General features: G+C 37.1%; 1 protein-coding gene across 1 annotated transcript in view; it reads left to right on the top strand.

The window, feature by feature from the left end:
- POU6F2 (POU class 6 homeobox 2) overlaps window positions 1–22563 on the top strand; it is a gene marked incomplete at its 5' end in the record, with an annotated part of 309184 nt that overhangs the window by 264038 nt on the left and 22583 nt on the right. The window contains one exon of the mRNA XM_084212470.1: window positions 20323–20529. Within this exon, the coding sequence (XP_084068596.1) occupies window positions 20323–20529 (207 nt within the window). The remainder of the gene's footprint in view (window positions 1–20322; window positions 20530–22563) is intronic.

The raw sequence follows: 22563 nt of genomic DNA, 5'->3' as shown, positions 1-22563 counted from the left end.
AGGGCTTTCTATGTTACTGATGTTTCCCAAACAGTGGAAGTGCTTGGGAATATTGCATCAGTTCAGGAGTTGACAAAGTTGAGCAAAAACTAAGGCCACATCATTGTCTGAAGAGAGATGATGGAAATCCTCCTGTATGAGACTTTGGTATCAGAGTGGAATCTAAGCTATTCTTAATTCTGGACTTCTTCTTATGAGGGAGTGCTGTGTAGGGTGGATTATAGAGAGACTGTAGGTGAGCAGAGGCAATAGTGGACCAATCTAAGAATCTGAGTTTTCTGTCTAAATGTGCCTCCTCATTTCTGAAAAAACTCAGGTCATAGTTCTTTGTGTAACATGGTGCTTAGTCTTATTTAGATTTTATCTAACTTATCCTATATATTGTATATGCTTTATCCTTGTGTCAGAATTTTACAATCCGCTGAATTGGCAGTGATAATCAGAATAAACAAAACCAAAAGTGCTTGTTTGGGCAAAGGCAAAAAAAGGCAGATCACTCTGTCAAAAGTGCAATTAATGCAAAATGCTAAATATTTTTGGTCCTTGATTCACTGATAGAGCACTTCAGGTCTTTTGGTGAGGTTTGGAATTTCTTAAAAGTTACAAGTCTTCATGCATAAATGAAGGCCATTGCCTTTCTTATTGAGCTGCAGTCCTGACAATTGTATGTGTGTCTTAGAGATACAGGTGAGGAAAGATTTGGCACTCCCATGTTTGCTCTGCAATCAGTATTTGTTTGAAATCTGGAAGGATGAGGAGTCCTGATATTTTACCAATATCTTCTGAAGAATCTGAAAATTAAGAAATAGGTCTTCCCCAAATAGTGTTCACATAATGAGGAGAATATTGGAGCAATGCTTGATTGACTCATTTGGTAGTAAGCCATCCACTGAAATGTATTAATGCAGCATTCATAGTAATAACCAGCCAGGTGCAGACCCCTAACTTCTGCATGCAGATCCACTAGCTTCCAAATAGCACAATGAGCTGGAATTTTCCTGTAAGAGGAAGTACTCTCTGTCTTCTGATTTGCATCTATATTATTGCAAAGAATTGTGTTATGCCATCTTCTATGGGTTGATCTGTGAACAGTGACAGAAAAAGTTCAAGCAGAAAAAAATCACCTAACAGTCCATGGACAGTTGATCTATTTTTCCCAAAGTATATCTCAGTTTGTCATTTTTTTTCAGATGCTGACAGTGGTAGGCTTCACTGTGTGTACATGCAAATGGCTCAGATATCAAAAGGGAAAAAAAGGGACTTTGAAATATCTATGCCAATGTATTAAATATATATGACTTTAAAAGTACGTTTTTCACTTAAACTTCCTTCTTTGCACATTAATTAAATATTATCTCTAGGATAAGTATCTTTCATAGAAGACTAATGTATTATTGTCACATAATAATGGACGAGAATGACAGAATCTCTTTCCTTAAGTGCAAAGGAGGATTTATTAATATTAAAAAAACACTCATAGCCCTTGAGCAACTCTTTTTCTGCTTCATAGAGAACCTTTGCTAGACTCCCTACATATCTAACTTCATGCTAGAGATTCAAGGAAGCAATACATAAATCCTGCCAGTTTAAAAATCAATCCTCTTTTCCGGGGATAATTTAATATCAAGACATGATGTACCCAATATCCAAATATACATTCATTTTCATGTTTGACGCATCAAATGCTCTGACATAGCCAAGTTTCAAAATAAATGGTTTGTTTTAGAGGTTGGATATGTCATATTAGCATTCACCCAGCAGATAGAAAGATAGATCAGAGAGTGATCAGGACATCAGGGAGACAGTTTAGAGAGAGATGAGAGAGGCCAGGTACACCTTGCAATGTTAAAAAAAGCTAGCTAGCTAGCAAGAAAGAAATTGTATAAATAGGTCACTGCAGCCCAACTGAAAAGAAGTTTAATTTTAACTTGTTAGTCATCATCTCCAGAGGCCTAATCCACTCCCTTCTTTGAGGGCTGTTCATTTAGCTATGTCTTACTTGATAGCACAAATAGACAGACTCCAAGAAAAAAACATGGCATCAGACTCATGCAGTGTACTAGCTTTGTGGGGGAATCAACACCACTTGCCCTGCTAAAATTTCCTTCTTCTTTCTTTCTCAGTTCTTCTTATTAGCCTTAATTTGTTCTCATTTGTCTGGTTTTGCTCTCCTGTTTTTTTCCATATGTGGAAGCATAAACCCCTGTAGAAAAAAGGTGTCTGGTGCCAGTGTCAGAGACACATCCTCAGACACCCCAAGGTATTCAGCTTTCTAGTTTCTGTTCTACTTCCTCTACCATTTTCTTTTCCTGACATTAGGAAATCCCTGTGTATCTGGGTTCAGTTAGTTAAACATAGGTGTTTACTCCCATTTCAGACATGGCACAGTACTACTCTAAGTATCCCATGGCTGATCCAGAAAAATGTTCTTCCCTCTGTGTCTTATTGCCATATTCTGACAAAATCCTAAAACATTTCAAATAGAGCAGATATCCTTTTCAACTGAATTGCTTTTCACTTATGTGAACACATGTATATAGCCTTACCTGGAAATTTATGCTCATCTCCTCAGAAGAGATACAAGTACCCATAGGGAAATGAGATTATAAATATTTTAGTTACCTCTTGAGTCATGCTTCTGTCTTTGGGGTCATTTGACACTTTATTCTGGTGACAAATGAAAATAAACTAAACCTTCTCCTCTTGGCATGGAAAACAATGTGCTGCTCTTTTTTAGCTCACATCTGTCTCAAGTGTAATTCTAGATGTGTGTAATCATGACTGTACAGAAGCCATAATTGTCTGCATTCTATTCATTTAGCCCCCATATTAATATATGAGGAGCAAAACTAAGCCTGTCATTTTCTAGGGGTTTGATTTCCCACAAAAAAATTAAGTATTGAATGACTTCAAAGTGAGAGTTAAAAGATACTGAATGTTAACACTCTACCCTTTCGCTACTAGCAGGTGCTATGTAGACAGGTACTACTGATAGCTCTGCACAAGAGATCAGAGTGATCTCTGAATTAGGAGTTCAAGAAAATTGAGGCTTGTTAATAGAATGGCAGGGAAAATATTTCCCAACATATGCCCACAGGATGGCATGGTCTGCATGTTTCGTGATGCCTGTTGTGTTGATGAACATCACCTCCACAGACCCCTCCAAAGTGCTGGGAGGTGGCTTCCATTTTTAGGTATATAAATACATCTTCTGGGATCTGCACTATATATCTGTACTATTTTAATAGTACAGATACTGATGTATGGGTTTTTTATTTACAGTCTCTTAAAATTAATATTAGCAACTACAGTGTATGTAAACATACAGTGTACACTCTGTATGTTTAAATCTATATGCTGCTCTCTTGGTTAGTCTGTTTATACCCAGGAGAATGTGTCTCATTTCTCTGATGCATCAAAATGTCCCAGCTGTTGCACCTATTTTTCAGGTACCTGTAGGAGACAGTCACCTATCTTTGATGTCAAGTATACATGAATTTGATGAGGGATTTGAAAACAGTTGTTGTTTATGTTCATTGTTGAAACACACTCCTTTAGCTAAAGCAGAAAGTTTAAGAACCAATGCGCAGAGAGGGTAGATAAATCATGATGTCATCACCTTTGAATAAGATTATTATGTAATTGATATTAGCAAAAAAGCACCACATTCTTCTCTACCACGTCTGAGAATTTTTGCCACAGCAGCCGAGACAAAAATCTGCTGGGAGACTAAGATTAAATATTTAATGACTGCTTAGAAAAAATAATTTTTGAATAAGTTTTGAATTTAATTTTTTGTTCACAAGGGTCCAAAGAGATTGATTCTCCATTCACCAGATACAGAAAGGCATAGGAAGCCCTGATGCTCATCTGGGAAGTCTAAGAACTGATTGAGTATGTTCTGAAATTGCAATCACAAACTATGTTTTTTGTAAGAGTGTAAGGGAGGTCTTGGAAATGAGTATAAAACAAATCTTGACAAGCTTTTTGCCAAATTCTCAGGGTAATTATTTAAAATATTAATATTAGACTACTGACCTAAAAGTACTGTTAGTAATATACAGAAGTGTTTGTCTGTTCAGATAGGTTCATGCTTCTGGATATACAATGATGGACACTTAAAGCTTTGCTTACATAGAAGTCCTTAACTAACAATGATATATGATGAGAAACACCCTGTATGAAGAGAAAAAAATATCACAAGTAAATATGCTACAACAAAAGACTTTTTTTCTGAATACAAATAAAAATGTATCTGTTAAATATTACTAAGTCGAGCTCAAATTCTCATAGCCTGATCCATCAATGGAAAGGGCCCCTCCTAAGGAGCACTTAATGCAGCAAGTTGTACCCTTGCCTTTTATTTCTCCTTAAAATCATATGCAGTGAAAAGAGGGAGCAAACATGAATGATGCATTCCTGATTCACTAAATCACTGTGGTCTCTGGCAAGAGCACAAATGTAAAAATGTTCAAATCGGCCTCATACTACCAAACAAATGATGCAAAAGGAGACCTCAAAGAACACAGAGTGAGGGGAGATAAATGAGTACCATGTCAAGAAAGCAATTTCTCACTGAGTTTGCACAGAATGGAAATTTTACTTCCAAGAGATGGTTAAGGAGTCTTTCTAATAAATCTTCAGTCCACAGTCATTGCTGAGTCTTTTTTTAAACTTACTTTTTAAGAGTGGTATAAGTTGTAGCCTCCCCAGTGAAATGTGTCAAGATATTTCCAGTCAAGTTGAAGGAATTTAAGTGAATCATCTCTATCTCTGTGTTTATATTTGTAATAGACTAGGATGGTCGAACAGATTTCATTTTGTGTATGTGCTGAACATCTTTTCAACCAGTGAGGTCTTCTTAAAACCTTGTCTTATTTTAATAGTATCTCAAAAAAGAAAAAATAAAGAAAAGTTGAGTCTCATTCTCAGAAAAAGTGTCAATGATTTTATTTTAATTTTAGGGATTTTTAGAAGTTATTTTACCCTCCTTTTATCTACAGCTGAGATTGAGATGGTCAGTAAAAAGGCAACTTGTTTTCCAAATTACCTAGAGACTGTAGGTCAATTTTAGAATTGACTGCTTAGCAGAGTACTCTGTCTCTGATTTGAATTCCTTTTCCCTAATTTTGACCACATGAAAGGCAACTTGGGCTAGTCAACAATCTAAGCTAGTTGTTTAGTGTTTTCTGCCATCACTGAAACAAATAGACACTCTCAAAAAATAAAACATAGGACCAATCTAAGGCAAGCATTTTAAGCGTCAATGAATTATCTTGCAGGGATTTTTCACTCTCTGAATAGAGAGAGTTGTGAATGACAGTCTACAACTGGATTTCTAATGCTAGGTGTCGAATATTATATCAATTCCATGCTTACAATATCACACAGTAGTTACTTTCAATGATACTTGAGTCCTTTTGGTCATGTTATCCTTAAGCTCACCATCGCAGCCACAGTATTTTAACTCAGATCCTGGGAGCAGCTGAGGATGGACATGCAAAACTTAGTACTGGCTGACCTGACTTATTTTTTTAATGACTCTAGAGGAAATCTTTTTTTCTTTTTTGTGCCTGTTTTGCTTGCCTGCTTCTTTGTGTTTCCCAAATAAATAGAGACCAAGGTAATGGTATCTCTCTGAATTATTTAAACCATACTTTACTGATACTTCAACTAAGTGATGGTTTGCAATGTGAAGGGGAGGATCTTTCTGTTGAGTATCTTTTCTTTCAAGTAAGATCAAGTATTCCATCTGCAGGATGATGTTATTTAAAAATCAGTTGTGCAGAAATGAAGTCATTACATCTCTGAGATTCTCCTAGTTTAAAAAAAACCCCTTTGAATCTGTAGAAGCAGGGAAGGTGTCTCTCCTTTTGACAGATTTCTTTTTACATTTCTCTGGCCATTTACCCTGCTGTTTTGGTTAGTACAGAAAAGGGATACACTAAATCTTCAGACTACAGACCAACGTGAATGTACTTCCAGCACAGCTCCAACCATTAGATGTCACAAATACCATGAAAGACTCTTATAGAGTAAGAATTTCTGTCCTAAAATGTAATCTAAACTACACCATCATAATAATTGCCAGTTTTACCAAATTACTTGGTATTTTGGTAAGTAGGGTTTACTCCTAGATATTGTGTATGCTCAGAAGGGGAGGCATGTCTTCTAACTTGAATTCAAATGCATTTGTTTAGAGATGCAACTTGAATGTTTTTCATGGAATTCTGATTTTTTACCATCAAAGGGGATGCATTATTCTATATTATGGATGGGGCCATTACTACCAAAGAAACCCCATAAAAAACAAGTGTACTTTCCACCCAGGACTAGACCCACTGCATTTCAACATCTTCTGTAGGACTTGCACTGAGCCTGTGGGACATGATATAAGTTTTTCCCTACAGTGTCACTTTAATAGCAACTCAGAGAAAGAACTTTCCACCTCTCCAGCCACTGTTTTGCATGACAGCTGTAGCACCTTGTGAATTAACTCTCTTAGTTGGTTTCTGTTTCTTCTCTATGACCTTTTGGTCTTGCCTGCTGCACAACACTGTTTATTCAAAGCACTGGGTTTATATGTACTTTCTATCAAAATCATCCCCTTGGAAGGGAAGATATGTGATAAGGAGTTTCAATACTTGAGCTTTTTTTTTTCTTTATTATCTCTTGTGGCTCACAGTAGAACCTGAATCATCATAAAATTGCACCATAAGTTTGTGTTTTATATGATGAACTTCTTTAAAAGAAGAAAAAATGACCAGACCACTCTCTACCTGACTGTATCTTAAAAAAAGTTGAAAACAAATGAAAAATAAACCCCAACAACCCAAAAAATATGGTTATCATGGATACGAACAAACTGTTAATCTCTTAAAAAAAAGGTGGTGCAACTTTTTTAGGTATAAACTCATCAACATAATTCTAAAGCATTATGGTCTTTGTTGTGAGAAATAAGAAATCCTGTGGTCTCCCTCTAAAGAACGTTAAAAAAACATTATGGACAGGAAATTGAAAAAGTAATATATGTCTGAATGAATAAGACAACTTTTTTCTGATAGAGCAGATAGATAAATGTCACATACAAGTTTCAAAATGCATTTAATTTTGCCACCACAATGGATATTCTCTTCATAAAGTATATATGAATAAGGTTTGAATCATAAAACTTGACTGTGATAAACAAATGCATATTTGATAACTTTTTTTTTTGAGATGCTAATTCCTTTTTTGAGGTTATTTGTTGTTTACACATCTTTACATTTTCATTTCTGAGTGAAGCAGCCTGGTTGACAAATCTTGTGAACATTCAGCCTGGATAAACTTTCTTTTGAATCTGATAAATGAATTTAAGGTTTGGGGGTTTTTTGTTTTGTTTTGGGGGGGGGGGGGGGCGAGAATGGGGTGGGATTTTTAGCTGGGTTTAGCTGAGTTCAGGTTTTTTGGTGTGGGGCGGCTTTTTTGGTTTTTTGTTGATTTTTTTTTACTGTTGTGATTTGGTTTGGGTGTTTTGTGAGGTGATGGCAGGGAGGGGGATATGAGGGAAGAAGGAGATAGTAGTATGTGTACCATCTCAACTATCATCACAGAGTCAGAGAATATGCTGAGTTGGATGGGACCCACAAATACTGATATTGTTTCAAGGGCGGTTAATATACTCAATTCTGTCTCAGCAATGAGCCCAATTCCTTGACTTGTAAAGTTAAAAATCTGTGATTACCTGCAATTAAACTATTCCATATATTAATTATAGTATCGCATTTTCTCTTCACTTATCTCTCAATTCTTCTGCTATAATTCCCATATGCCAGGAAATCTTCTCCCCTATTGCTCCAAGATTAAACAAGAAGTTCTTTTGGAGGTTTCACATTACTGAGACTGAGTTGCTTTTTTTTAAAAAAATGTATTACAAGAACATCTGTAACTACAGTATGCATTTTGACAATGTTTAGAACTAAGTTTCATTTTGCTGTTGCTTTTTTCTCTCGTTCACATCTACTATGTTCTCCTCTTGGAAGATTCCACCACTTTTAATTGTATTTAATATCTTTCTCTTCAGATTGTTAACAGGGAGACTACTTAAATTAAGGTAAAGCCTGAATGAAGGAGGCAACATCTGATGATCCTTGCACTTTCATATGCTAAACATATCTGTGGTTAGATTATCTAGTTCTTTAAAGCACTGAGTATAGTGCATCACTCCATGAGGAACCTTCTTCTTTCATTTCAGTATTTCCACATTAAGGCATTAAGGTTGAATTAGGTTGGTGGACTTGGCAGTGTTAGGTTTATGGCTGGATTTGATGATCTCAGAGGTCTTTTCTAACCAGTATGATTCTGTGACTTTAAGTGTCGATTGGCAAAGCCGAGCTGTGTAATTGCTATGAATGATCCTGTGGAGAACAGCTGAGGTTCCCACAGGAAGATTGTAGCTGTGATTGTGAATGATGTCTTCTGAACTTGCTAAGGATCTCTTTATTCAGTGCAAGCTGAGGTCCACTGACACCCCAGCAGCCACAGCTGCAAGAGTAATGAGGAAAACGATAGCTCTAGGGAAACATTAAAAGTAAATTGTAAATATGAGAGTCAGTCCTAGACTATCACTGTATTTTTCCCCAGCTTTTAGCTATAATTTTCAACATTTTATGCCATGTTTAAATGGCATTCTTATGTAAAGGAAGCATTTCAGTACTGATGAAGTTAAAGTAGCACCCCCTTTGTTCTTCTCTCGGGAACCTGTAATCCAGTAAAAATTATCAGAAAGTGCAGCAGTAGCATCCCACTTGAAAGTCTTGATAGAGTGCATCACAGTCTTCAGTCATCTTAACTAAGGAAATGTGAGACTATTATGTAATATAACAATTTAATTCTTTGATGACAAATAGGATTGATGTTATTTTTTTGTCTATGTAATCCCCATAATCATGAATGGAATACATAATCACACTGGAACACTGTGCTAAGGTCTTATTCTAACATACCAAAAAAACCCAATGTCCTGCCCAAAATAACTGAAAATGTTAAGTATGAGACATGTGACAACTACACAGATGGAGAAGGGATTCTGGAAACAACTAATTTTCTGTCCTTACCATTCCCTTTCTCTAGAGTCAAAAAAGTAAAGAAGCCCCTTATCTTTGGTGCCCTGCAGATCACAGTTGAAAAGGAAATATTTTTAGGACTGTTACAGAGAACACATGCAAGAATAGAAAATTGCCTGTGATTTGCCTTCCACAGAACAGGCCTCAGGGATAGAGGCTCTGCTGACAGCATAAGGGAAATATAAAGTAGTGTGAATTAATATAAAAATACATAAACTGATTTCGATTTGCCTGTCTGTATAAGGAACATGTTGCTTCCACAGAGTGGCAGTGTAGGAGCTGAAGATGGGATTACCTCCAGCCCACTGCTTCTTTTAATAAGGAAATCATAGTTATTTAACTCTTCCTTAAGCAGACCTACAGACCAGGCCTGTGTGAAACTGGTAATTAAGCTGCATGTTCTCCACACAGCCCCATAAACACAGTCTCTTGCTACGTCTTCCCTAAATTTGAGAATCATTGCAAGAAAACCAGATGAGTGTATTTCATCTTCAACATAAAACTACTCTACTTTTTTTATATCTTGTCTTTCTAACTCTTAGGTAGCCTTACAAAAGTTACTTAAAACTTGTAGGAATACTGGAAGGGAGGTAAATAGTATTTATACTAACATATTACACATGATTGAACAGAGACCTGGAATTTAACAAGCTTTTCAAAGGTAAACTGATGGGCAGAGCAGTGTTCTGGCAGGGACCAGAACAAATTTTGCGAGGTAAGAAGGACTATGGCCTGGCTTATATTTGGTTGGCAAATTTTCATTGGAACTAAAATGAGCAATCAACTCTGTGATGAATGCATGACAAAAGGAAGTTATATTTGATCTGAGGAAGGATTTTTATTCCTAGACATTCAGACCTAGAAACTTGGAGTCATGACCATTTTCCATTCAAGAATTTACATGCAATCTATCTAAGCCTTCTTTCAGTAAAATGAATTTTTTCTCTTTGTCTTCAACTCCCACAAAATTGGGGTGCATTGTAGCAAAATTCCACTTTATCGGTTTGAATACTGGTTTCCACAGTGATATCCATTATAGTAGAGAGATAATCCAGGATGCTTTGTTCCATCATAGTCATGCTATGCTGAGCATTGTGCCTTGCTCTCAGTACAGCAAGAAAAGTCCCTTGTGGAAGAAATGCATGTCCTGCAAAACTGGAAAGTATTTCAGTGGTTCATTTGTGTACCACTTCACAGTTATTCATCTCAGCCTTGCCCTGAGCTTTCATACATTATCACAGTAAAAATTACAGCTCTTAATTAGTAAGACCAACAGTTTGTATTTTTTTAGCTAAAGTCTAGATGATCTAAAATTGTAGAAACATCACCTAAGTAGGGCATGACTTTGTATTAGACAGATGTCATCTTGTACAGGTGCTGTGTTGAAATTATGGCTTGAGACAACTACCATATCATCCACAGTCATGGCATCTGTGCAGCAAGCTCAGGATTTATAACAGTATTTGGAGAAATGTAATTGTCTAACAACAATGCTGAGTATCACTGCTACTGATTGATTAGAATATGTATTAACCTTCTTGCAGTGAATTTTGTCTAACTCTGAAATTATTGAATGAATCAGCATACACAACTAATTTCACTTTTTAGAATTACAGGCAGAAATCTGGTGATCTCTGATAAATATTTTGTATAGTCTAGGTAATCTGATAGTCAGAAGATGTGAGAGGTTTCTTTGAGAATATGTTGATGGCCTAGAAATTCTTTGACCTATAATCTGATTAAAGAACTCTGGTCCTAAAGATTGCATCTGAAGATTATTTGATGTTTAGTGATTTCAGTCCAGTTTCTCATGGAGTACCTGAGAAAACATCCATTGGTATTCTAAACAGACAAGTCAAAGACAGAATAAAATATCATTAAGTTTTAAAGTAAGTTTCCCAAAAATTACTTTTGTTTCCTCAGAAAATTTCATCAATGAGAAATAAAAAGAAATCTGTCTTTGAGGTAGCCGCATTTGGCACACATTTGCAAAACCATAATACTTCTAGTGAAATAACTTTTCAGGAATGGTATCACAAGATAAACCAGTGACAGTGGTGACCCCCTGGTGAAGTCAGTGCCATCTTCTTAATTGTCTATGCAGAAAAAGTTTAAAGAAACAATCAAGAGAAAGAAATATAAGTATAATACCAGAAATAGTCCTGCTCATCCAGACACAGGCATTGCCAGTAGTGTGCCACACCCTTTTTAAAAAAAGAGTAAGATTACAATTTGAAAAATTAAACCCACACTATTTCAGTGAGAACTGTTTGGCAGTGGAAGATGCTATCTTGTTCATATCTGTGCAAGACTATGTCTCAATAGCAGTTCTTATTTAAAAACCACAGGATCCTAGAGCAGTTACTAAACCCTGCCTCATTCTGGCTCCTCACCTCTCCATGGCATCTCTGTAGTGGGCCAGTACAGTGCAATACAGCACCAAGTAGCAAAGGTATTTCCAAACAAGCTGATAATGTCACCATGGCATGGAAGCAAGCTCATCACATTGGCACACATTGTGCTGGGCCTAGGTAGGCATGCTGAGAAATGGGAATTTGTTTCCCGAGCTGTCCTTGAATGGCTCAGTGTGGCATGTAGTACGAAGTGTAGGGATGACTAAATTTTCTTGTGCTGTGTGTCCAGTATGTTAGATTCTGATGTGGCTAGAAGCAAGTCCACTCTTTATGCTCTGAAAGAGAAGTAGTAGGAAATAACGTTATTGCTCAAAGAGGCAATCCTTGTTCTAAAGGAATCTAAGTCCACTTTGTAGTCTAAAGATACAAATTGACGTTTGGGTTAGCAGCTGCAGCCCAAATACAAAGCTTGAAAAGGTTGAGAAATTTTATTTCAGAGCAGGGATTTCTTGTCTCTGAGATGTTTGATACTTAGTTGATATTGAAGTCTTTAGAGAAGCCAAAGAACAGTGGTACTTTTGTAGGTGACTACGAAAATCGCAGCTTGCATGAAAAGAAAGTAGGGATGAATTAATATTTCCAAAAATATTTTCATTGTAATTAATTCTAGAAGTTCACACTTCTGGCCCAGCTGGTTTGTATTTAATTCCTGAGAAAATAAATACTATTACTTTTGGTTATCAAAAGGATTTACCGAAAAAACCCCAAAACCCCATATACAGAAATGTGTTTGCTTATATACATCCTAAAAGGATCTGCACAGCAATCAGAAAAGCTGTTTGTAGCTTGGGAGACAAGCAGTAAAATGCTAAAAAACAGTTAGTTGTAAATTCTTTTAGTGATTATCAAATATTATTAGAAAATCTGGCTGTTTTTTCCATAACAAATATGATAGTATTGGCTGTCCTGTCATAACATATCGTGGATCTGTTGTCATAACAAACAAAAATATTGCTAACATATTTTATACTAGACATCCATCAAATAATTTTAAATAATAAATATTTTCATAAGAATCTCACTGACTGATTTTTAGAAATACTTAGGACCTGCAAATCTAATTAACATCAACAGCTGCTTTGCTCAACTCAGAGAACTATGACCTCTAAGGGTTGTCATGCCTGATTTAGGTCTTCTTTTTAAAAGGAAGTTAAATCTGATAAGCAGATTGCTTAAAAGGAACAATTCAGCAGACACTCAACATAATTTTTAGTCCTTAATTTGAAAATTACATATATTTAGATTTTTCTAGTGAGAAAATGTTGTGTTATTCAGAATGTTTGATAAAAAGACATTCTTTTTTATGGCAGTACACATGCTCTTACTAGGAGAATGTAACAGTATTTGCTTAAGAAAAATTTCACCACATAATTCCTACAGTGATGACAAATTCCTGTGTAGTTTGATGTTAATATACAAACATTATTTTCTAAAAAAAAACACTGAGAAAATCAGGCAGAATGTTGGACTCAATGTTCCATTATGATGCTTACAAACAATAATCTATTCAATATAGGATATAAGAACAATACTTAACCTGAATGTTACAATTCCTTACATAAAATGGTGACACAGGAGTACAGTTTCATAGGTGCCTATTTCCAGTATCACGGTTTGATGCCTTTTGTTGTGCTGTTTTTTTCACTTGTTTTTTGTGCTGTCTTTTTCACTTGTCATTAGGAAATACAATACAGCAAAAAAAAAAAAAAAAAAATTGCAAGCTTTGAATGAATTAGTAGCACTTCTAATTTGAAGGACACCAGCAGCCTTAGTTTCATCCTGTAGGAGGTTCAAGAATCATAGTGTCATTAGTCCAAAGAATGAGATGGAATAGCATTACTTTCAAAAGAAGTCTGCAAATTGTATTTCTTGTATTCATGATTCCAGTTTTTCAGTGTGTAGACTGGGAGTAGATTGCATGTATGTGTTATAGTGCATATAAATAGCTGGGGTTATTGATACTGGTAGAAAGTAAGTGATATGTATTTTTAAAAGTATCTGTGTCTCTGTGTTAACAATTTATATAGATATTGTATATATATACTTACACATGTATGGGATTAGGAATGGGACATCTGCACAGAGGCTAAAGGATCCTGTATATCTTTTCCTCAGTCATTTTCTCCTTAGATTGTCTCCATAAATAACTCATGCTAATAAAGTGACCATGCAACATATCTCTGAAGGGATGCAGCTTCCGAGTAAAATTTACAAAACTGTACAAAAGCATAGAATCATAGAATGATCTGGCTTGGAGGAGACCTTACAGATCATCTAGTTCCAGCCCCCTGCCATGGGCAGATACCCCTCTCACTAGACCCGGTTCCTCAAAGCCCCATCCATCCTGGCCTTGAACATTTCCTGGGATGGGGCATCCGCATCTTCCCTGGGTGACCTGTTCTCACCACTCTCATAGTAAAAAATTTCTTCCTAACATCTCATCTAAACCTCCCCTCCCTAGTTTGAAGCCATTACCTCTTGTCCTATCATGGATCCCTTGTCCTACATGCTCTTGTAAAACAGTCCCTATCCAGGGTTTAGGCCCCCTTTATATACTGGGAGGCTGCTGTAAATTCTTCCCAGAGCATTCTCTTTTCCAGACTGAACAGCCCCAACTCTTTCAGCCTGCCTCCATAGGAGAGATGCTCCAGCCCTCTGATCATCTTTCTGACCTCCTCTGGACCTGCGAGGTCCCTGTCTTTCTTGTGCTGAAGATTACAGAGCTGGAGGCAGCACTCCTCCGTGTGGGCTTGATGAGGGCAGAGGAGAAGGAGATGTACACTTCCCCTGAAATAATCTGATACAGCTCAGGATGCACTTGCCCTTTGGGGCTGCAAGAACACGTTGCCAAGTCTCATCCACCAACACCCTCGTGTCTGTGTGCATATGGTGGTTTGTCTTATTTTGCTGAACAATTTTTCTGTTGCTTCTTTCACTCTTCCCTATTTTTCTGTTTTCTTTTTATGTTGTTCTTCTGTTGTTCAAAACTGAATAATTAACTTTCAATATTTAAAGAGTTGTAACATTGATCAAATTGAAGAGACGTTTATTTTAATGATACTACTAAAAATACTTAATATTTCATTTTTATAGTTGAAGACATTTTTTAGATGAAATGTCACCATTTGCTTTATGTAAGCCCTGGCTGACAGTAGAAACAAACTAGTGTAGTTGGCCTTCGATTTTACTTACACTTCAGAGCAGAAACAAAGGCAGCTGTTCAACCACCCATTTGGCTACAGTTTGTAGTATTCCTTTGGTTGTGCTGGGAAAATGAAGCAGGACATCATCTCTGTTTCTGATAAGAGGAAAAGGAGAAGAAATTAATAAAAAAACGGTTGCATGCTTCATTTTAGAGTATCCTGGTAACTTCACCTAATGTCAAGACACAATGGTTTTATTAGGAGCCACATGGAAAGACTCACAACTGGGAAATCATCTTATTAGTCTGTCACACAGTTATGCAAATTCTGGTTTTGTATCTCCAGTGCTGCAATTAGACATTTATCCCCAGAAGTTATGAGAAATCACTCAACTTCTGTCCATGGTTTCCACCTGTGTGTTACAACAAAGTAAACCACAAAGGCAATTAAATATGAAGGAAGGATAAGAATGGACTTTTTAAATGTTATTCTTTCTTAAGAATTGCTTGTTCAAAGGATCAGATTTTCAAGAGATCATATGTTTCTATTTCATTTTTAGGAAGAAACTTTTACTGAGCAAGTCTGAAATCTCTTTGAAGGTACAATACTGACTAAACTTGAGTTAATCAGTGTTAGGACATTACCCTGCCATGGGGGGTAATATTCACAGAAATTATTGATATACTGAGGATTTGGGATTTCCCCCCTCCATGGTCAGTTCCATTACTTGGGATTTTACCTTCACTTTAATTGTGTGCTATTCTTTCATTGCAGTTTGCAGGACCATTGGGCCCATACCTGGTATGAAGGTGCAGGTTGACAAATTAATTTCATGTGCAAGCCAAGCCCTACAATTTTATTGCAGAAGTCATCTCTACAATAGTAGGTTCAAGTTGTAAGACCTAAGAGATCCAATGTCAGATATCTTGAAATCCTAGGGTGCTAAAATCACACTAAAAGATTAATCAGTAGAAAATATTCAGATGCTATTAAAAATCACCCCAAATTTCTTTTAAAATTAGAAACAAACAACTGACTTTTAAAATTTAGCTAATATTGGGAAGTATAAAAATAATAAATTGATTTCTGCAAAAATTGTTGTGTAAGCAGCTTGATACAATTGCTGTATCTATTAATCCATGAACAAAAAGGAAAGAAACATCCTGAATACTTGAAGTGATAATCTGACTCCACCAAGGATTCTGACAACACCCTTGTTGCTTGAAGAGGGTCAGAATTGCAGTCTGTGATTAGTAGAGGAGGACAAAAACATGTCTCTATAAAAAAAGTCTGAATTTACATTAAATATCTCAGTACAGTTTCCATCTGCACTGCATTTTGTACCTATATAAAGAACCTGTACCTCATAAATATACAACCTGCTGTAATTTATTTTAATCAACAGTGCTATGCAGATTACTGTGCCTAACTCCCTTAGAAAAGTATTGACAAGGGAGTTCCTTGAATTAACCCTTGGGCTTTCAAAACTGTCTGATTGCTGTTTTGCATATGACACCTGTTTCGCAGCTCCTTTGTGAACAGTGCTTGCTTTCAGTTGTGTGATGTATAAAAGGAATTGCAAAAGACACACAAAAAACTCTCAAAACATTTAAAATTACATTTTGTAGCATGAGAACTTTTAGGGATGTGGTTTTTTTTTCTTCAAGAACATCTTTGACAAGCAGGATTGTTTAAGAATTTGAGTCCAAGCATTGACAAAGTAAGAAGCCTATTCTGCTTTGTCTCAGAGAAGACATAGCGTTGCAGAATGTGTTCTCACTGCGGAAGTGTTGGATGGGGCTTTAAGCAACGTGGTCTAGTGAAATACATTACTGCCCATGGCTGGGGAATTGAACTATATGGTCTTTAAGAGGCCCTTTCCAAGTCAAACCATTCAGTGTGACTCTGTAAGTATCTTTTGGGATCAGTCCCTGTCACATGTTATTCCTGAACCATCTTTGAATATAATCTGAAGTAGCAGCATTTCCTAGAAAGGAGCAATGCCTCCCGACTAGGGAAATCACTGGCAATTAAATAGTCTGTACTATGGCACGCCAGTGCCTCAAGCCTGTGGCATGGCCTTGTTTTATTTCTTGACAAAATTCAAATGTATCAAAACCATAAATTGTCTTCAACTCGTACGATAATTTAAGAGGACAGATTAGCAGGGCCCAGGGTGAAATTTCATACCAAAATTATAGGGAAGAGGGATGTGGTTCAGCATCACGTCAGTCACACAAGGTTTAAGGAAGGGATCCAGTTGTAGTACTCCTTATGTGTGAATCAGTGAGCAATTAGGATATTTAGGAGAGGGTGCTTGAACAAGGGGGAACTTGAAAGGGGAAACCTGGATCCAATTTTAGCCATCTCAAAGCTGCGTGCAATAATGAGTAGCCCTGTTGTTTAAGTAGAGACAAGTGGATATCTTTTTCTTAACCAAACAAGAATTTACTTTGGTAAAAAAGGAAATAAAATCTTCCTAAACCTCACTAAGTTTCTGTTTCAAATTAAGATTTACCCTTGGGTCCTACGGTAACACCCCTGAGGACATTTGCTCATTTGCCCTTCTGAAACACTTCTTCCATCTGTGTTTTTCCTGCTCCATTTCTGTCTGTGTGCATGTACAGCACGCCATGTACAGTATGGTGTGTGACACACATTAATACATATAGATAGCCTTCTGCTTCTGACCTTACAAACTGTCCACTTCAGCATTGTCATTCTATGAAATGTCCAACTGTAGTCCAAGAAATGCATTTTAAATGTGAATGCAAACATTTCTATTACTGATAACACCAACGCAGCATTTTTTGCTTTGCTGGGATTAGGACCTTGATAGTTAAAGTTACATTGGAGTAATGACAGTCCAAGGTTGCGTCCTTTACAGACATGGCAAAGGAAGGGGAGGCCTTTGATATGTCTCTGCTGATAAAATTAAGAAGGATTATTTCTTGTGTTTGGTGAGATTATATTAAAAGTGAAAGAATATATTTGTTACCCATAAATATGTTAGGTCACAAAAACTGGGAGATATTTATGTGTTGCACTGCACTGCAGTTGTATTTCTTTCATGCTGAAAGTCTGATTTTAGAAAACAATTTGAAATCTGATAATGATGTAAATAAATGCCTCTCTCCTCAGTGAATAGCCATCTTCTCACATGAACAGGAAAGCAGTTTCCATTCAGCTAGGGACAAAAATAAAATAAAATAAAATAAAATAAAATAAAATAAAATAAAATAAAATAAAATAAAATAAAATAAAATAAAATAAAATAAAATAAAATAAAATAAAATAAAATAAAATAAAATAAAATAAAATAAAATAAAATAAAATAAAATCATTGTGATCTGAAAAGAGAAACTCTCAGGAAATTTCAGCTTAGAAGGCTAACTCTGAATATGCTTCACTGTGCTTCACTTTCATGCTCCATAAAATGGGGGTAATAATCTTTATTGATCTGTCTACCTTTTAGCAATGCATTAAGAACTTAAATTGTATCTTTACAGTCTTTTGAGCAGTCTTGATATATGCAGCTCTTACAATACAGCTTAGTAGCTGGGCTTGCCATTTTATCAGGTTCTCCCACAGGAGAGCTATCCTGCTTTACTTTATGGTTCTCTGGTCTTCCTATGCTAAGGCCTTCTAACTGGGCAAGTTTGGTAAACTGATGGCAACTTCAGCACCTGCTGCTTGTTTCCTGAGCTGCCATAGCCAACAGAGCACTCTTCTTGCTCCAGGAGTCAGTGTAGGTTGTCACCTGGTACTTCATGGTTGAGCCTACCTACAGGCACATCACAGGGTGTGACTGCTGAAGGAAAAGTCATTCATTAGGATGCTGTCACTCAATGGAGTCATATCTTAGCCTAATAATGGGAGAGGGTGATGACAGCCACCTGCCCCTCCAGCTATGCCTGAATTACTTGGATATCTTTGCATGGTGTATTTTAAGAATGGATCTTTTGGGGTTGTTGTGTGTCACCTCTGGTGATTTCAGCAGGCAGAGGTCTTCACATACCTCTGCTACTCTTTACCATGCATTTCACACCTGTATTCATTTAATATCCACAGCAAAAGATTCAGTGGTGTTCTACTTTTGCACTCTCATAAAGCAACTTGGTGGTTTGGCCAAAAAGCTAACTGATATTTTCACTTAACAGTTATTTTAGACCTAATTTTACACAGTATTGGATGGGTTCCATAGATATAATATATAAATTAATTGTTGAAATCAATGGGAATGTTATATGTTTTGTTTTATATATTTGTTTGGGGAATAAACTTGCTTTTGAATTTCATTAGGAATACTTCAGCCCATTTTCATGAGGAAACTTCTCTGTGTTAGTGCTATGTATATGTCTCTTTCTCTTCCCGTCCATTCAGCTCTCCATACCTACTTAATGGTTTGTGAATCAGCTGATTAATTTCTATAAAATTTGTCAGAAACAAAGAGATCTAAAAAGATGAATAAGCTCCCAAGTGGAATTAGAACCAGCAGATAAGACTGTGGAAAACTACAATATTTCTATCTCCACTGAGGAAAAAAATGGGATCATACTAGTGGGAGTCAAAATGGACAACACAGTGTGGTGAACGCTGAGGATAAAGAGGAAGAAGCAAGGTTTCTGGAAAGGGCAGACTGGAAGTCTTATGATGGAGTAGATGTTTTCAGCGAGGCTGTGATAAAGAGAGAGAAGAAGGTGAAGGAAATAGAGATGTGCTATGCTATTTTTATTTTTCCTGTTGCAACAATCCTATGACTCCAGCTTCATAGGTTGCTGCTTGAAAAAAAAAGGAAAAAGTTTGGGTTTAGGCCCAAGTTTCATCAGAAGTTCATTTCAGATTCTCTAATACCTGTAAAAAGACGCTTGCAACAGCATAACTTTTTCCAGCCTAGCAGCTTATTGACTGACAAGCTTTCTTACGACATCTGTTTGACATCTCATCCTAATATTAGTTTTACAGGCACATTCACATTTTAGGAAATCACTGTATTCTCAAATCTGAGATGTCACAAGTGTCTCTTTCTGCAACTACTTGCCCCAGAAATGTTAGCTAATATATTTTATCTAGCATCAGCCCTCCTGTTGTGTTGTACTTCATAGCTGTCATCCAAAACCAGCTGCATTTTTATGAACGTATCTTAATAAGGCATGCCGTGAAAGGTACCAGTATCCCTTTGTGTCTTCCTGAGATCACATGGGAGTAAAAGGTGGTCATCTAGAGTACCAGGTGTCAGAAAATCAAGTAAAATTACATAAGCCCTACTAGTAACCCATTATATGGATGATGTAGCGAGCAAGACAAAAAGATTGATACTTTTATCTATCTCACTCTGTGTTAAAATTAATAGTGGAAACAAACCATGATCCAGGGCCCAGAGTGTGGCCCTGGATTTGTTTTATACACTCCTAAGCCACAGCAGATTTGCTGCAGGTGACAGTGGACAGTGGTAAAATGTACAGGTGATATGTGATGTGACAAATGAATTGGAAAGTCCTCATCACCTGTGAAGGAATGACTGTTTCCCACTCTCAGCCTGTCTTACCAGTCTCTCTGTGCTTTTATCTCCTAAGTTTGATTCAACATGCAGAATATGAGGACTTACGTGTGGCAAGTATATGTGGCATGCGTGCATTCTCCCTGTGTTGTTTCTTCCAGATTATTGGAACAATCCCACTGATGCCTAATCCAGTCCCGTCCAGCCAGGCGGCAGGTGGAGCTCAGGGACTTCAGGTGCAGCCGATAACTCCACAGTTATTGACCAATGCCCAGGGTCAGATCATCGCCACTGTCATCGGCAACCAGATACTCCCAGTGATCAATACCCAGGGAATAACACTATCGCCGCTCAAACCAGGCCAGCAGGTAAATTGTCTGTAGCCTGAATGATTACCAAGACAGACACACAGAAATTTTCTGCTCCTTGTGGACACTCTCATGGCCTCTCTAAAAAACCCCGCTTCTTTACCATTTTTAATAACAAAAATTAATTCTGTCCTTCATAGTGTATTACTGCATACTGTATATGTAGTAATTAATAATGTCCTATTATATAATTTATTTATAAATTCAAGAATTATCCGTTTATTCTTTTTCTTTTCAAGGTTAGTATAGGACCAACTGAGATGTTTTCTGCTATGAAAATGCAATAGGAATATGAGACAGAGGAAATCCATCTGGCCTATAAAGTTCAGTTCCTTAGTTAGCGGTCACCTAGTAGGATGGGGCTTGAAATTATTTGGAACATGCCAGGAAAACAAGGGAAAATATAAAATCTTATTAGATTTTCTCACTGGAAAATCAGATATGAGTATGTATAATCGCATAGACAGAAAGTATTCTGTAGAAATTATTACTCAGTGTAAGGTTGCAGGTAGTTGACAGACTTAAGGATGGATCCAGTGACCACACTGAGGTCCAAAAACACTTCTGTAGCACTTCTTATAGCACTCTAGAGTCAAATCCATTAGATTTGCCTATATCTGTAGAACAAGGAATTGTAGTCCTGCCTTTTATCTCTGAAAGAGGGGAAATTGAGGACAGAAAACACATCAAATGTGATCACCAAAGAGGTGCTTAAAAAATGTCCCTCACTAAAATATTCAGCATAGCATTCCTACTACTGGTAGTGCTTGTTTGCCATTCCTGCTGACACCTCCAGGCACCAGGAGCAGCTTCTTGTATGCTGCTGAGTATCCCAGACCACCTGAATTCCAAACTGATGATTTTATCTTTTCTTTTTTTTTTTCAAATTTAGAAGCTGAGAACCAATGGGTCTCTAATGCCACTTTTTTGTTTGCTCTGAAATCATTTGACATCCCATTGGTTACCTGCTTTTTCCCATCCTATTCTCTGTAGTATGTAGCATGGGCATTTTTCAAAGCACTTGTCATTCATCTAACTCTATTTTCTTTTATGGGAGAGTACTTGCACTACTGGCAAATGCTTTTGCAATGGTTGCATATACACGGTTTCAAACAAAGCTGAATGGATCTGAGGGCAGGCTCCATGTTCTCCACCACTGGAAAGCCTGATATGAAACTCAGCAGTTCACATTTGGTTTCCTGGGGGTGTGTAGGATAGGCTTTTTGAGCCAGTCCCCTGAAGGGATTAGATCTTTTCCTCTGTTACGGGGGAAACACTCAAAAATCATAGAAATCCTGAGATCCCATTTGAAACTCATTAAATTTAGGTGTAAATAGGAGGATAAAGGACCTGCATTATTGCCTAAGACATTCTCACTTGCAGGGCAACTCACCTTCTGAGTCCTGCAGCAAAGCAACTTCTTCCAATGTCTGCCAGTAGTGTCAGTGGGCAGAGAGGGTACAGAGGTGTAACATTTTCTGCACAGCTCGTGGCACTGGGCTCACATAAAGGGATGAACTCTGAAAGCTGAAGCTTGCTGAATGAGCAGGGGTGCAAAGTAGACAGTGCTGTTTAGCCACATCATGCTGCACTGTACCTGTTCGCCCTACCCGTGTGCTCATGTGCAGGGATCAGCTGACAAAAATATCAGTCTGCAGAGAACAGATTGTGTCCCAGAGCCAAAGATGACCCCCATTGAGCTGGCCTGCCCAGAAGTGCTATGGAGGTAGAAAACATTATTTTGCCAATACTATTTTCACAGGGTTCAGCCTCTGCCTCTTTCTTACATGGTGTCCTGAGGTCCCAGGGGTTGCAAAAAGGGCCACCAAACAACAGTCTCCTTACCTTGAATCAGCCTTTCTTGAGTTTAATCAAGACAGTATCCTTTTTGATCAAGGATGGAAAAAAAATTAGTGTAAATTGTATATGAAAAAAATACATCGTTTTAGGTTATCGTTTTTATTTGGAACCACAGAAAATTATTTCTATGTATTTGTGCTCCCTCTACTGGCTCTTCTGGTTTTACTGAAAGAA

The sequence above is a fragment of the Fringilla coelebs genome (genome assembly GCF_963513975.1).
Source record: "Fringilla coelebs genome assembly, chromosome: 1".
Lineage (NCBI taxonomy): Eukaryota > Metazoa > Chordata > Aves > Passeriformes > Fringillidae > Fringilla > Fringilla coelebs.
The sequence above is the reverse complement of the archived record's forward strand: the minus strand, read 5'-3'. Positions and strand labels throughout refer to the sequence as shown.